Genomic DNA, 17726 nt, shown 5'->3' with positions numbered 1-17726 from the left:
GGAGCAGAGAGGTCATGTTCATTGAGATCTCAGCGCATCATACTTTTTTTTTCCTTTTAAAGGCTTTTATTTAGATATCAATTAACATACAAAATTATAGTTCAACATATCAAACCAGTCACCATCCACCTCCTCCATTCCGTGTCCCCTGTTAGCATCTCCAGTACTGTGTGGGGTCATTCTTCATTCATTATCTGTATACCTGGGAAGATTTAGCTATCCATGTGTTCTCCTCCCTCCTTCTCAGGAGCTTCAGCTCATACTTTTGATTCTTTTTTTTTTCCTCTTTGTTTTATTAATGTTTTCTTCCTGCCTCTTTATTTCTTAAAATTTTCAGCATGTTTGTTGTTTTGGGGTTTTTTTTCATGGCTGCTGAGGCCTGCTTAGGCCTGAGCTCTGGCTAAGGTAGTTTTTTTTTTCTTTTTCCTTAAGAGATTTCTTCTCTTAATTGAGCCATTTAATTTCACATCAGCTAAAGCTCATAGTCAGTCTACCTAGTTTTTTGTTTGTTTCAACCCAAACAGCTGCACCCTCACAATAGGCCTATTGAGTTAAGATTGGTTTCTAGTTGGCTTTGCCGTTTCAAGTCCTTGTTTGACTGTTAGCCTGGTAGCTAGGGGTTCCCATATAAGAGAAACCATGTCCTGCTTGTCCTTGGAGAAAACAAAGTTACTCACCTGTAGCAGGTGTTCTCTAAGGACAGCAGGACATGTATTCTCGCATCCCCATGGAATTGTATTCTTTAACTTTGATATTGTAATGCTGGTCCCGCGTGCTCATACTAAGTGGAAAGACACTCATGCATGCACTGTACAGTGCTGCAAAAGGCTTGTTAAAGTAATAGAACACTGGGTGGATCCACACCAGGCTCCATCGGATGACATCACCTATATGTGAGAATACATACCCTGCTGCCCTTGGTGAGCACCTGCTATAGATGGGTAAGTTCACTTTAGTACCTATACAATTAATCATTAGAAGTATTACATTCTCTAGGTAGCCTTAGCTGTTTTTAGATATAGTCATGGCCTCCATGTCCACCAGGCCAACTTAAGCTTGACTATGCCTTTCATTTATCTTAGAGAGAGACTGCAGTAATGCCAATAGATGTAAAATCAAGATCTCCATGAAAATATATTTGAAGCTTTCATCTGTAACCATTTTCAAAGTATGTTCTGGAATACATACATCACAATCGGTCATTTAGAAAACCAACATATGCCTTCTAAAATCTGCTCATTTTTGGACCTTCAAATGAACCTGAACTTCTAGTGTGCAGTTATGAGTCGGTTTTAGTCAAGCAGTAATTCCAAAATGAAGTGCAAGGGCAGATCTGAAAACAGTTTAATGAGAAATGTTAGCCAATATAAATAAAAAATAGAAGTCACTATGTAGACATTTGAACAATTGGTAACTAAGGAGTTGGCCTCATTCCATTATTCTAGTTAAGAGAAATTGTACCAAATGTGCATATAAAATTTGGGCTAGTGGTTATAAGAAATACAGTGTATCAAAGTTTTGTCTTATGCATTTCATATGGCCAGAGTTGTCAACTTTACCCCCTTCTGTTTACTGCCAAACTTACCAATTCTGAATGATACAAAAATATACCCCACCAAAGGACCTATCTGTACAGAGTTCAGCTTGCTGTTTAGGAGTTGGGGAGGGGAGAGGGAAACAAACCCAAGTAAAAAGATTGTCCGATAAGCTGCATTCCTTAAGGAGGCTAGGCTAACAATGCAGTGATTCTCCTTCCATTATTTAAGTGATCAGATTACTAAATATGAGCCCTTCAGTTCAAAAGTGGGCCCTGTCCACTTTTTTACATTATTTCATCTATGAACTAATTCATATCCTCTATGACCTAAAGACTTAGAATAAAATCAGGCCATATCCATACTTAACTAATTCTGTTACTACTTTCTTCATAGTCTTTGGACAAGAATGGGTCATGTCCATTAAGGCATAGGTTGAAATACCTACATATGTGTAATTGCTGTCTGATTAAAGCTGATTTCAGGCATTGCTTGTTCTTACTGTCAAAAGATGAGGGTTTAAAATGTCTTGTGGTTTTTCTAAAAGCAAGTATAAAGTTTAACTTAGAAATGTAAAAAGTGGACATGGCCCGTCTTTGGTTTGAAGAGCTCATATATATTCACATTTGGATTATTAGTAGGATACAGTTATATGAAGTCCCAAACTATAGGTTTTTTTTTATTTTATTTTTTTTGCCACAAGATTGATAGCAAAGGGGTTACAAACACTGCTTAATATTTGGATACCATCAAGAGTAGGTAGCAGGGCTATAGAGTCGGAAGCAATTTTGGGTGGAGTCTGAGTCAGTAAAAATGTACTGACTGACTCTAGCTTTAAAATTAAACATTATATAGTAAATTTATCGTCTGTGTCCTGGATCTAAAGTCATATTTACCAGTACTTTAGATCCAGAACAAAATCTTTTAAACCTAATATCAGTTGAAGTTGTACAGCAGAACAATTGGAGTCAGTTGAAGGTTTGGTATACTGACTCCGCAGCCCTGGTAGGTAGAGAGGGTGATAATGTCTGAGAGAGAGATAGTGTGGTTGCTTACCTTTAATGGGTGTTCTCTGTGGTCGTCAGGATAATGCATATACGCATGGTAGCCTGCCTTTTTTTTTTTTGTTACGTTTGTACCCCGCGCTTTCCCACTCATGGCAGGCTCAATTTGGCAGGCAATGGAGGGTTAAGTGACTTGCCCAGAGTCACAAGGAGCTGCTTGTGCCGGGAATCGAACTCAGTTCCTCAGTTCCCCAGGACCAAAGTCTCCTTAAGCTGCTGGCTCGGACGCTCTCTCCATAGTTTGATTGTTTGAACTATACATCCAATCAGGTACTGAAAAGTCCTTCCCGCTCAAAAGCACGTCACTGTTCATATCAGTTCTTTGAATAGCCAAAGAGGATGTTATTAAAAATGGAGAAGTTATAAATGGATGAGAAGTGCGTTTGTTACTTGATGTTATTGGGTGCTATAGGTTACATTGTTCTAAGCTTTCCTTTTTTGTGTTTTTGAGGGGATTGAGGGTGGGATGGTGTGTATGCATTATCCTGATGAGCACACATTACAGGTAAGCACTACGCCTAGATTTCTGTGCAGAAATCCAAGTGTATTCTGTAACAACACGTGTAATTTAATGATAATAGTACTAAAGCAATTAGCATTAAATGACAGTGATTAGAATTTATGCGCATAAATTGCTAAGCATATTCTGTAACCCACTGCGCCTAAATTCTAATACGTGCATCCAAAAAGGTGCATGGCTATGGGTGGGGAAATAGGTGTATTGTGGGAGTTCTGCAAAACAACATGCATAGTTCTATAATACACCTGCTTCGTGTGTTATTTAGGCACCGTTATTTACACCAAGTTTTATTTGGCGTAAATGGACATGTCTACAGTTAGGCACGGTCATGGCCGCTAGGGGTATTCTATAAACTATGTAGGTGTATTCGACATACTGCGTGTAAATGTAAGTGGAACTTATAGAATACGTCTATATTCCACACGGATTTTTCAGGCGCCATATATAGAGTCTAATCCTTGGTGTCTCCCTAGCTCAGGGTTGTTAGTTTCTTCATGGCTATGAAACGACCTGGCGTGAAAAGATTGGGAGGAGGAACATTAAGAAAATAAGTTTTGGAGTACTGCTTGTCAAAATCTGGCATCCGTTTAGATACATTGTTCAGACAGTAATGTTGAGTATGTGGAGTAGACCACATTCCTGCTTTGCATATATCCAGGAATGGAGTTCCCCTTAATTGAGCAGTGGAAATGTCCATTGCTCGAGCAGAGTGAGCTCCAATTCTATGTGGTGGAGGAGGGTTAGCTTGATTGATTGTAACAAAAAGAAATACAGTCAGCTATCCAGAATGAAAGCGTAGACCAAGTGTTTTGGGATGAAAGGAACAGCTGAGAGGAGTGCCATGAGGTTGTGTGCAACTGAGATATAAAAAGCTAAAGCTCTGTGACAGTCCAGTGTGTGAAAAGTTTTCTCTGCAGGAGAGGAATGTGGTGTTGGAGGGGGGGGGGGGTGTGGAATGGGTAACATTATATCTTGCTTGAGATGAAAAGTGGAGACAACCTTGGGTAAAGTTTTTGGATGTGTACGAAACACCACCTTTGACAGAAAAAAATCTTTTGTATGGAAGATAATGAGCCAAAGCTAGTATCTTACTAATACGACAAGCTGATGTAACGGTGATGAGGAAAAGTGTTTTCCAGGAGAGGTGCTGTAAAGAGGCAGATGCTAAAGGCTCAAGGGAGGCTTCAGCAACTGTGTAAGGACTAAATTTATTTATTTATTTATTGCACTTGTATCCCACATTTTCTCACTTATTTGCAGGCTCAATGTGGCTTACAGAGACCTGTAATGGCATCGCCATTTCAGGGTAGAAGATACATTTGGTATTACAGTGAGCTCAGGGATGACATAGAAGAGATAAGCAAACAGTCATAGAAAGGTGTCATTCAGTATAAGGTGGAGTGGTGAGGTGTTGTAATGACTCTATGGGTTCTCATGATAGGCTTTGTTGAAGAGAGAGGTTTTCAGAGATTTGCGGAAGTTGGACATTTCATTAATTGTTTTCAAATTTGTTGGTAGTGCATTCCACATCTTCGTGCTTAGGTAGGAAAAGCTAGTCGCGTGTGTTAGTCTGTATTTTAATCCTTTGCAACTCGGGCAGGTTGAGGAGTGTGCGGGAAGATCTTTTAGCATTTCTTGAAGGTAAGTCAACGAGGTCTGACATGTAAATTGAGGTCCCACATAAGTAGAGAAGGTTGAATAGGAGGATGTAGATGGCAACAGTCCTTTGAAAAACATACTTGATCAGTAGATGAGATGAAAAAATGATTGATGAGCATCTGTCTGAAGAGAAGAAATGGCTGCTAGATTAACGGACGAAGGTTTTAATTTGAGTTGGAGAGGTGTAATAAATACTAAAGATGAGTTTGTACTGAGCAAGTAAGGGGATCAAACTCATGATCTGTGCACCATGTCATGAATCCTCCTCCATTTATAAGAATAAGATTTTTGAGTAGATTGCTTAATAGCTGCAGACAGAACATTTTGAACTGTGTATTATGCTAAATATGTAGAGAGCCCTTGAGTCTCCAAGCTGTGAGGGCTAGTTTTTGCAGGTTGTGATGAAGGTGAATGTTTTGCTGAGACAGCAATTGAGGGTGAGTCCCCAGAGACATGGGATAGTCCACTGGAAGCTTGAGAAGCCAAGGGTACCATGGTTGTCTTGGCCAGTTGAAAGCTATGAGAATAATATCTGTTGCATTGTGAAGTATTTTCCTGATCACGTCAGACAGCAAGGGGATTGTAGGGTAGGTGTAATAGAGACCTCCTGTTCAAAGGAATGCAAACGTTTCCTGAGGAAGACTGTGTTGGAATGGAATTCTTGAGCAAAAGGTTTTGCATTTGGTGGTGGTGTCCGAAGCAAAAACATCAACTAACGGTGTGTCCTAGTGAAGGAAGATGGATTAGGCTACTTAAGTTGATAGGGACAACTTGTGAGGAGTAAGCACTCTGGTGGATCTATGAGAATGCCTGTTGCATTGTGAAATATTTTCATGATCACTCTGGACAGCAAGGTATAGGAGAAGGTAGAGAAACAGGGTGCTGGGTGAAATGCTTCATTTTACTCACTTTTTAAAAATGTTTTGGTGGAGGCTGAAACGGGTATGTGATTTGCACCTTAGAAGACAATGGAGTGGCCTCTCGAGACATCTTAGCCGAAGTTACAGGTATGGGAGAGGTATGTCCGGTCAGTGCCGACTTTGCGACTGAGGGAGAAGTCAGCTATTGTTGTTTCAGTTTCGGCAGCTTCACGTTTTGCAGCTTGAAAGCACTTCCTGCCTGTGTTTCAACTAGTATGAGAGTCCCCTAAAGTGCCTAAAACCTGAGATACTGTCTGAGAGCCCATAGGTTTCAATGAAGTCTGAGAATCTCCGGGTTGTGAACCTGCAGGTACCATAATATGACCCCTTGGGTCAGCACTCTGTGAAGTCATACTTTATGAATTAGCTTTGCAGTTTTCCTGTCTGCTGTTCTTCCCTGTAAGTGAGAAACATCTGTCGAGATAAGCGGAAGGAAAAGAACTGATATGAACAGTGATTTGCCTTTGAGCGGGAAGGACTCCCTCTGTACCTGATTGGATGTACAATTCAAAAAGTCAAACTAGAGAGAGAGCATCTGAGCCGGCAGCCCAAGGAGAAAAATTACCAAGTGTGTATACATTATCCTATACGATGGAGAACACGTTACATTCAGTGTGGGATTCACTGTACAGAATGTGACATTCTCTTCTCCTCACTGTAGGAAACGCATGTTCATCCTAACTTCGTTATAAAATGTATATATCCATCAGTCTATATGGGTTATAATTTCACACACAATAAAAGCACAAAAGTTAACAAAATAAAAAAAAATATATATATAATCTGATAAAATAAGTCAAGTAAAATATCATAGTGTAAATCAATAAAATAAAACATAATAAGTAATACCTGAACTTGCATCAAGATGTTATTAATAAGATTTAAACTCTTCTCACTTGCCAGCAATTTGCTAATCACTTTCACTTGGAACAGAGTATGCTATCATGGTAGGAAAAAGCCTCAGAACCCTGTATCCACTTATGTGAGTGGTAAAACTATTAGGGAATTTACAGTCATTGGCATAGAAAACCTCATCACATAGGCGGTCATTTACTAAGCCACAGTAGAAAACAGCTGCAGGTAAATGCTGAGTAGCCGATAGGAATATAATGGGCGTCTCGGTGTTTACTGCTAGTTGATTTCTACCACAAGCTCAAAACACTACTGTGGCTTAGTAAAAGACCCCCATAAAGCATTAAAACTCTGTGCAATGCTGACTTTTCATTGGTGACCCAAAATGTGACTCATGAAAAACTAAGTTCTTCAAGCACATTTTTGAAAGCTAAGCTATTTTCTTAGTTTTTCATGAGTCAGATTTTGGGTTACCAGGGAAAAATCAGCATTTCACAGAGCTGTTTTTTTTTTTTTTTTAATGCCAATGACTGGAAGTACCCTGATAGTTTTACCATTCACATAAGTGGATATAGGGTCCTGAGGTTTTTTCCTCCCATAATAGTGCACAGTGTTCAAGAGTTATAGCTTTAATGAATGTGATTATTAGTAACATCTTGATGCAGGCTCAAGTTCATGTATGCATGTGTGGGAAAGAGGAACCCGAATTATAGTTATGTAATGTAAGGTTTCATGTTAGGAGTCACCGACCAGGAAAGGGATCTAGGTGTCGTCGTGCTCAGTGTGCGGCAGCGGCTAAGAAAGCAAATAGAATGATGTGTATTACTAGAGAAGGAATGGGAAAGAAACATAAGGACATTATAATGCCTTTGTAGTGCGCCATGGTGCGACACCACCTCGAATATTGTGTTCAGTTCTGGTTCTGCATCTCAAAAAAGATATAGTGGAATTAGAAAAGGTACAGAGAAGGGCGAAGAAAATGATAAAGGGGATGGGAAGATTTCCCTATGAGGAAAGGCTGAAGTGGCTGGGGCTCTTCAGCTTGGAGAAAAGACGGCTGAGGGGAGATATGATTGAGGTCTATAAAATAATGAGTGGAGTGGAACGAGTAGATATGAATCGTTTGTTTACTCTTTCCAAAAATACTAGGACTAGGGGGCATGCGATTAAGCTACAAAGTAGTAAATTTAAAACAAATCGGAGAAAATGTTTCTTCACTCTACTTGTAATTAAACTCTGGAATTTGTTGCCAGAGAGTGTGGTAAAGGCCGGTGATATGGAAGGAAAAACAGTTGTGGGCAAATCAAATGGCTCAGTGGTGCTAGGAAAAAGCGGCAAAGCACCTGAAGAGGGAAAACAAGGGCAAAAAAGAAAAATAGGAGAGAAAATCTCCCAGGGAAAGTACTATTTGCAATCGGACAGTGTGAGGAGCTGTGGATGGGCGCGTCCTCTCTTTACAATGGAGACTACTGGTCCCATGCTCTTGTGGCAGGTGGGAAGGCAGTCACATTTGCGTGATGGGGATGCTGCTCATGCTATTAAAGCAATTTCAGCTTTGTAATGTTCTGCACTGGGCAACGTGGATGATGTCATACACATGCGAGCTATGACCTGCTTGTCCTCGGAGAATAGAAACTACCTCAAAACAGTTCTTTTTATGAATTTATAAACATACATATTTGGGAACCTTAGACATAAGCTGCAAGTAAATATCTAAGGTTTTGCTAACAGATATGGTCTTTTTGTTTTGTTTAGGGGTCTGATCCATCTGCTTTCTCTGTGTTTACCCAAGCTATTACTGGCCAGGTGGGCTTTGTAGATGCTGAATTTTGTACTACTTGTGGTGAAAAGGGAGCAGACAAAAGATGTTCACTGTGCAAAATGGTAAGAATTCTCTCCTGAACTATGCTACAAACATCTTTTGAAGTATTTAGTAGTCATTTCATTAGTAGTCCTTTCACAGACTGCTGTGTGCATCTTCTGGGACTGGCATTTGGATAATAGCACCATTTTCTCCTATGACAGTATGCAGTTAGGCCAACACAAGTATGCATTATGAAATACATTAAAGTATCCTGTAGTTTTGTTTCTTAATGACAGGATCATGCTACATTTATAAATAAGTTACATTATGTGAGTTTTTTTTTCTCTTCACATTTTTGGAATGTGTTTAACTTTATATTTCCTTAATGTTAAAAGGAATTCATTTCCTGACAAGTTCCATACAAGTCCTGTGTAGATGTCTGTAATAAAGGCATTTATTTTTTTAGTAGTCCATAAAGAATAGAATGGGAGAGAGGTGCTATATCTTTGTTCACCTGTAGCAGACTTGGGACTGGACAGATTTACCTTTCAGAGGACAATAATCCTAAGCGCTAACGTGTTTCCTGACTACCTTTCCTGTAGGTTGTTTTCTGCTTTTCATTTTATCAGCTTTTTATTTCTAGGCATCCAAAGAGGCTTCATGTGACAACCACACTACTGTACTTCATGTATAATAGTTAATTTACTTAGGGTCCTTTTTTACTAATCTGTGGTTCGCGGTATCAAAAGCAGTTGAGAAATCCAGCAGTACTAAAACTGAGGTGAATCTCCTGTCTCTGGTTCTTTCCTAGCCAATTGTTGAGCCAAATGCCAACTGCTTGTTCTATAATGGAATGTTAAGATACTGGCTGTTAACTTTGAGCTTGTCCTTCTTAATACTTTTGATAGTTGCCCATTAGAAAGAAAAGCTCATAATTTCTAACAAGCAAATCACAAACTAATCCACACAAATCACTACAAACAAAGCAATCAGTGTTGTATTACTTTAAAATAGACTTTCTGTCCTTTTGTTCTGACTGCTGTTGTATATGTTCTAAATGGTTTAATTCATTTGTTGTTTCCTTGTAAGCCACATTGAAAGGTGGGGGGGAGGGGGGGGCGATGGGACTTCATATATCACCTTTCTGAAGTTATTTTGCAACTACATTCAAAGCAGTTTACATATTCAGGTACTTATTTTGTACCTGGGGCAATAGAGGGTTAAATGAATTGCCCAGAGTCACAGGGAGCCGCAGTGGAAATCAAACCCAATTCCCCAGGATCAAAGTCCGCTGCACTAACCACTAGACTGTTACTCCACTCAATGAACCAGTGTACATTGGAAATTGTGAGGTATAAATGCTATTATAAATACATTTTGTGGTCCTTTTTGAGGCTGTTTCTTGCCACACCATCTTTGATAGGCAGGGATCAAGGGGGCAGGTGTTTGGTCAAAGGCCCTTCCCTATAATAGTTAAGAGTCCCATATGTCTGTGTAAGGAGAGGGCAATTTGTATGTCCCTGATTAACTGGCAGGAGACTGGGTAAATCCTCACAGAGACTTCTGATTTTGCTGGCAAAGTATGCTGGCAAAATCATTGCAGTTCAGTTTCAAATGGGCAGGTTGACTTACCGGCTTGTAGTTCCCAACTTCTTCCTTCTGCTTTTATGGAGAAGGGGCCACTTCTGCCCTTCTCCAGCCCTCTGGGACCACTCCTGACTCTAGAGAAGAATTGAAAAGGTAGCCAGCAGAGTCACCAGAACTTGCCTAAGTTCCTTCAGTACTCTCCAATATCAACCTGCTCTGACACCATAGTTGTCTTTTGAACCACATAGGGCTAGTTCAAGGCCTCCAGGAAATTCTCAGCAGTCAAATGTTTCTGGTTTCTGATCTCTTTCCAAAATATGGAAGGCACACCCACCAGGTGATCATTTAGAGAAAATTTGATTACAAAGTGGTGTGTCCATGATAGGTGTTATTTCAACACTGGCATTCTGGGATGTTAATCCCCTTTGCTAAACATTGACTATTATGTGGCACTTTTCATGGGTTGAAGAATTGATCACACGTGTGAGTCATATTGACTTTGTGTCCAGGAAGACAGTGGTGGCGATCTGTGGGTTTTGATATTTAGATTCACTTATCTCTAGCCTAGGGAAACTGTCACCTCTATAATCGGAGGAGTTCTTGCACAGATGTGTTACGAGGTGCTCAGAAGACCATGATCAGCCAGATTGGCTTCTCTTCCAGCTGGATTAAAAGGGATTCTGTTGGTTAGTTGTTATTTTGCTGGCATGGCTTTTCGGCCTTTGCCTATCTTGGAACCACTATTGACCTGGCCTTTAATATTTATGCTTTAAAACTAACCATGTGGAATAATGCAGGCATTACAGCTAGTGAGGGAGAAAACAACCAATGGAGATCAGCATTTTCAAATTTAACTTCTGTGGTGTTTACTTTAGCAGAGCCTTTCCTCATAGAATATTAACATGGCACTGCATTCACTGTTCCCTGGTACAATAGTGATGGTAGATACCTGTATAAACAGACTGCAGGTCTCCAACATGATCTAAAAAGGAATATATTTTTATTTACTTCACATTTTTTATTGTCATAACCTTGAGTATTTAAAAAAACAAAACACCCCAACATTCTTTTTTTAATAATTAAATTTATATTTTTATTCTTCCTGTGTGCTGCACCAGTGCGCTTACACTATTTGAGCATTACATTTATGATAGTCCATTATTTTCAGGTGATTTACTGTGATCAGAAGTGCCAGAAGGCACACTGGTTTACACACAAGAAAGCATGTAAAACTTTGCAAGATGTCCGAGAGAAGCAGGAGATTGAAGCTGCCAAGGTGAAAAAGAACCAGGAGAAACAACAGAAAAAAGGTTGGTATGATGTGCTAAGTGTAACCATTTCTAACTAGCTTCTCATGACAGAATTTGTAAATTAAAGTGTATTACATACTGGTATGAAACTATCTTCTCTCCCTCACCCCACCATGATCATCTCTCCTTCTCTCATGACACTGCTGTCTCTTCAATCTTCCGGTACCACGCTCGATTTTAAGGATAAATTGCATATCAGTAGCAGTAATTCCGCAAGCTCATTTTTCAGTTCTATCAGTACTCTAGGATGAATACCATCCGGTCCAGGAGATTTGCTACTCTTCAGTTTGCTGAACTTGCCCCATAACGTCCTCCAGGTTTACCATGAAGTCTAAGTTTCTCCGACTCGTCCGCTTGAAATATCATTTCCTACACCAGTATCCCACCCAAATCTTCCTCGGTGAAGACCGAAGCAAAGAATTCATTTAGTCTCTCCGCTATGTCTTTGTCATCTTTGATCGCTCCTTTTACCCATTGGTCATCCAGCGGCCCAACTGATTCTTTTGCAGGCTTCCTGCTTTTAATATACCGAAAAATTTTTTACTGTTTTTTTGCCTCTAATGCTATCTTTTTTCGTAATCCCTCTTGGCCTTCTTTATCTGCGCCTTGCATTTGCTTTGACACTCCTTATGCTGCTGCTTGTAATTTTCAGACGGTTCCTTCTTCCATTTTCTGAAGGCATTTCTTTTAGCCCTAATAGCTTCCTTCACCTCACTTTTCAACCAGGCCGGCTGTCTTTTGGAGTTCCGTTTTTCTTTTCTAATTAGTGGAATATGTTTGGCCTGAGCCTCCAGGATGGTATTTTTGAACAGCGTCCATGCTTGTTGTACAGTTTTTACCCTCTCAGTTGTCCCCCTAAGTTTTTTTTCCACCATTTTTTTTCATTTTATCATAGTCTCCTTTTTTAAAGTTAAACACTAACATATTTGACTTCCTGTGTATAGTTACTTCAAGGTTGATATTAAAACTGATCATATTATGATCACTGTTATCAAGCGGCCCCAGTACCATAACGTCCCTCACCAGATCATGCGCTCCACTAAGGACCAAGTCTAGAATTTTTCCTTCTTTCGTCGGTTCCTGCACCAGCTGCTCCATAAAGCTGTCCTTGATTTCATCAAGGAATTGTGCCTCTCTAGCTTGTCCCGATGTTACATTTACCCAGTCTATATTTGGATAATTGAAGTCACCCATTATTATCACATTGCCCATTTTGTTCGCGTCCTTTTCCCTTTTCTACATGGAATTTCAACCCACAATGATTCAAAGGTGTGATTTGCAGTGGCATTCCGAGGGGCGCTGACACCGGGGGCGGATCGCTGATGCGCCTCACCCCGGGTGCACGCCGCTGGGGGGGGGGGGTGCCGCACACCGGTCAGCGTCGGTTTCCATGCTCCCTCTGCCCCGGAACAGGTTACTTCCTGTTCCGGGGCAGAGGGAGCATGGAAACCAACGACGCTGACCGGCGCGCGGCACCCCCCTAGCGGCGTGCACCCGGGGCGGACCGCCCCCCCCCCCCCTTGGTACGCCACTGGTGATTTGTGTCCTGCTGAATTTGTAATCTATCTGAGTCAAGGCTCTCGTTAATATACAGTGCTACCCCTCCACCAGTCCGGTCCACCCTATCTCTACGATATACTTTGTACCCCGGTAAGACAGTGTCCCACTGGTTATCCTCCTTCCACGAGGTCTCAGTAATGCCTATTATTTCCAATTTTTTCATTTAGTGCAATATATTCCAATTCCCCCATCTTATTTCTTACTAGCATTTACATATAGACATTTCAGAGTATGTTTGTTGTTCCTATTTGCATGATGCTTAGTACTGGACACTACTGATTTGCCTGCTTTTGTCTGATCTTTAGTTGTATTTAAGGGCACCTGGCCTACCACGGTCTGTTGTGCAACCTCACTATCCAGAAACCCTATCTTCCCTGTTTGTGAGGTATCTTTGCAAGATACCTTATCCCGAACCATGCGCTTTTGAGCGACTGTCGGCCTTCCCCCCATTTCTAGTTTAAAAGCTGCTCTATCTTCTTTTTTAAATGCCGACGCCAGCAGCCTGGTCCCACCCTGGTTAAGGTGGAGCCCATCCTTTCGGAATAGGCTCCCCCTTCCCCAGAATGTTGCCCAGTTCCTAACAAATCTAAAATCCTCCTCCCTGCACCATCGTCTCATCCACGCATTGAGACTCCGGAGCTCTGCCTGTCTCTTTGGCCCTGCGCATGGAACAGGTAGCATTTCAGAAAATGCTACCCTAGAGGTTCTGGATTTGAGCTTTCTACCTAAGAGCCTAAATTTGGCGTCCAGAACGTCTCTCCGACATTTTCCTACATCATTGGTACCCACATGTACCAAGACAGCGGACTCCTCCCCAGCACTGTCTAGAATCCTATCTAGGTGACGCGTGAGGTCCGCCACCTTCGCACCAGGCAGGCAAGTCACCAGGCGATCCTCACGTCCACCAGCCACTCAGCTATCTATATGCCTAATGATCGAATCACCAACTACAACAGCTGTCCTAACCTTTCCCTCCCGGGCAGCACTTGGAGACATATCCTCGGTATGAGAGGATAGTACATCCCCTGGTGGGCAGGTCCTGGCTACAGGAGTACTTCCTACTTCACCAGGGTGATGTTCTCCTTCTAGGGGACCTCCCTCCTCCAGGGTAGAACAAGGGCTACCAGACTGGAGGTGGGACGTCTCTACAACATCCCTGTAGGTCTCCTCTGTGTACCTCTCTGTCTCCCTCAGCTCCACCAAGTCTGCTACTCCAGCCTCAAGAGAACGGACACGTTCTCTAAGAGCTAGGAGGTCTTTGCATCGGGCACACACATATGACATCTCAACAACTGGGAGATAATCATACATGTGACACTCAATGCAAAAGACTGGATAGCACCCTTCTCGCTGCTGGACTGCTGACTCCATCTTAGTACTTAAAACTTGCTACAGTATTAAGGATATTAGCCTAATATAAAAGTGTCTTTTAGTTTATATAGTATATTGTATGATTTATTTAGTGTTTCCTTCCTAGATGGTAATGAAATGTATTTAAAACTCTGTAAGAGCACTCCTTGCTTGTTACCCTAATTACAATAAATGACTATAAATGAAGAATTGTCCTAGGGGTGGGTGGGTGGGAATACTAAATTCGATCCTGCAGTGGCTATTAGATTCTATCTGTTAATGCTGTGATACAAAGCTTTTAAAACTAAGTGGAAAAGACTATGGAGATTAGTTGTTAAAATTTGCTTTATAAAGTAACTGTACCAGGTCTTTAGTACAGGGAATTTTATAATCTTCAGTTTAAATACACAGACACACACAATGTTCTACATGGATGAGGGAAATATTTAAATTGCTACAAGTCTGTGCGTGCTTTTTTTACCTGTAGTTTTTTCACCAGCTTTCAAAGGGAAAATACACACAGAATTTCACTTTGAAAATTACCATTGGTACAAAGCAGGTGTAGACACTTGTGCCTGTGTTTTGTGGGGAATATCTTCTCTTAGTACCTCTAAAAGTGTTCTACATGTATTGTGGAACAATGCCCAAATTTGGCTACATCAAGCACAGGCAGTTTCCAGACAGCTGATTTACACAGGTAAAATATTCTATCCATGGATACTGTGTTGAGCGTTTCCCTTAGTGTTTCTAACTATGAAAGTGGGCTTGATGCACATGATTTTAGGCATAGTGTAATTTTCATCAAATATTTTTGCCAAATCGTATGAAAAAAGACAGATCTAAGTACAAAATCATTTAAGTATCTCTGTTTTATAGAACAGTAATGCTTAATGGTGTGTGTAAGGTTCTTTTTTTCTTATATTCTCTTAGCTGAAATAGAAGCAGCAGAAGTGAATTCAGAAGTTGGGCCATCCAGCCCTCAAACAGGCTGTACGGAAGAATTAGTGAGCATTGATCCCAGCACTGGTAGAGCAGAGCCAAAAAAAACTGCAGAGGTATCAGTACCATCTCCGGAGAGTGCATATGAAGGTGACAGCAGTATAACTTCAACTAATACTCTAAAGGAATTGGAAGAGTGAGGAAGGGGTAGTAAGTGCTTGTTGCCATCTTAAGCCCCAAAAATGTTATGAACCAAAGCAGTGGAGCTTATTGCTCTTCTCTGTAAGAAGAAACTAGCCATATTCATTTCTCGACAGTTTTGCACAGTGTTCCACGTTGTCAGAAGAAGCTGTTCAGCACCTGGCCAGATGCTCCTTAGAGAGATATATGTCTATCCTAAGTATATTTAAATATATGTATGCCTGTCTGTGAAAATGGTTATCATTAATGAGGTAGAAATCTCCATGAAGAAATAAGTTGTACTCCAGTGTAAAAAACTGTGCTCTATCATTTCTAAGAGAACTTTTTAAAGTGATTATATATCCTTTCCTGGAAAGGTAATACTGGAGCCAGGAGTAAGAAATCACTGAAACCCATCAACTGTCAGCACTTATTCCATTGCAAAATAAAGGTCAAAAGCAAGCCCACATCCTTTCCGTATTTATAGTAACCTAACAGAAATACAGAGTAGTAACTCTACATTTTTGTGACATATCTACATCACTTTGAAAAGAGTACAAAGTTTCTCTGGCAGCTTCACCCAAGAAAGGAGGAGGATTATGCTGTGTTGAAGGACTGTAGTAAATTTATTACACTTTTGATGACAATTTTTCTCTGTGAAAAATACCAGCAATAGCTATAATGTTTACAGTGTAATATACATGATTTATTTTGGTTGTGATCATTTAATTTGTTTCCCAGTGGTATGATTCACATAAAACAGATGGCTATTGCCAGGGTTTAATTCTTTGGCACATCCTGTGTTGAATATACTTGGTTAATTGAATTGTACATATCACAACTCAATTTGCAAATTATTTTGTATATTAATGGAGAACCAACATCTTCTCATTATAAATCATAGAAGCAGAGGGAATCTTAAATATTTCAATATATGTGATCCAGTTAATATGCAGTTAAGATTTTGTTTCATTACATCCCTTCAGTATAAAGCTAGTGTCTCAGCATTGTTGCTTTTCATTCTTGCTCATATTGTTTCCTTTCAACTGTAAATATTTTGTAGTCCTGCACAATATAAATAAAGAAGTACAGCATTGGCACTGATGTATTTTTCATCTGACAGCTGTAGTCACCAAAATGTCTGTAACTTAATTATCTGTCAAAATGTGTTAGGAAAAATCCTTTGGTTTGCGTAATTGTATTACTGTTCTTTACCACAGTGCTTCTCAACCCTCTCCTGGAGGCATACCTAGCCAGTCAGGTTTTCAAGCTTACCACAATGAATATGCACAAGACACGTTTGGCATATAGCATAGATCTATCTCATACATATTTATTGTTCTTAACTAGTTTTCCTCTTTTCTGTCATCTCGATCTTTCTCTGTACACACCAATAGTGGCTCCTCCCAATCCTCCTCCCCTACTCATCAATATTTTCATTAGTCCCTTAGCAAAACTTACAGAAGAGCATAATATTAACTACTATGCAGATGACATTCTACTCTGGTTCTCAACCTTTTCTATTAATACTGATCTTGAACCTGTCCAGTGTTTTCTTGTCCTTCTGGCTTTCATCTAACAAATTTGTCTTGAATCCTGATAAAACTGTCACTTGCTGGATATTGATGCACTCTTCTTCAACTCTGGTTCTGATTCTTTTTTTGGTCAGCCAGTTGCCCCAGTCACTACTTTTAAGTACTTAGGTATCTGGTTTGATAGTCAAGTGACCTTTACAAAATAAATTTATGAACTTGTTAAAAATCCTGTTTTGGCACTCTCTGTACTCTGCTTTCTCCATAATATTTTGGATTTTCGAACATTGCACACAGCTTTTCATGTATTATTTCTAAACTAGACTATTGTAATTCAGTGTACACAGGCATCTCTAACTCCCAGCTTAAGCAATTACAAATGGTTCAAAATGCAACAGTCAGATTATTTTGCAAAGTAAAAAAAGTCAGATCACATCACTCCTTTTCTTATTAATTTGCACTGGCTACCTTAACTGTTGTGTTAAATTTAAAATTCTTGTCTTAACCCATAAAGCTCTTCATTTAGGCCAACCATCTCTCACTATACCATATACACCCTCCCGTCATCTGTGCTCATTTGATTCGAACCATCTCTTTCTGAATCTATTTGACATTCAGCATTCTTTTTTCTATCACCAAAATTATGGAATGATTTTCAACTAATTTTGAAAACATATGGCTTATAATGTCTCACTGTGATGGCACTTCTCCCTGGCCCTCCTTGCCTCTTTCCTTTGTGGACCAGTGAGTCAGTGGGTTGGATGGGACGTCTGAGTACTCTGTTGGAGCAGTAGAATTGACCTATTGGTCAGATTGTATGTGTTGTGCATCTGGAGTCTTGCTTTCCTTTTAACAAATGGTGTTCCCTTTCATATATTTGTATATTGTTTTAGATTGTAAACCATTTAGACCTG

At 40.2% G+C, this 17726-nt stretch overlaps 1 protein-coding gene across 1 annotated transcript in view; it reads left to right on the top strand.

Annotated features, from left to right (window-relative positions):
- Positions 1-16380, top strand: part of LOC115469072 (ankyrin repeat and MYND domain-containing protein 2-like) — a 93658-nt gene extending 77278 nt beyond the window's left edge. Inside the window, exons 8-10 of the mRNA XM_030201358.1 lie at positions 8306-8434; positions 11110-11251; positions 15092-16380. Of these exons, the coding sequence (XP_030057218.1) occupies positions 8306-8434; positions 11110-11251; positions 15092-15300 (480 nt within the window). The 3' untranslated portion in view covers positions 15301-16380. The remainder of the gene's footprint in view (positions 1-8305; positions 8435-11109; positions 11252-15091) is intronic.
- Positions 16381-17726: the final 1346 nt, after the last annotated feature.

Source organism: Microcaecilia unicolor, chromosome 1 (genome assembly GCF_901765095.1).
Source record: "Microcaecilia unicolor chromosome 1, aMicUni1.1, whole genome shotgun sequence".
In the NCBI taxonomy this organism is placed as follows: domain Eukaryota; kingdom Metazoa; phylum Chordata; class Amphibia; order Gymnophiona; family Siphonopidae; genus Microcaecilia; species Microcaecilia unicolor.
The sequence above is the reverse complement of the archived record's forward strand: the minus strand, read 5'-3'. Positions and strand labels throughout refer to the sequence as shown.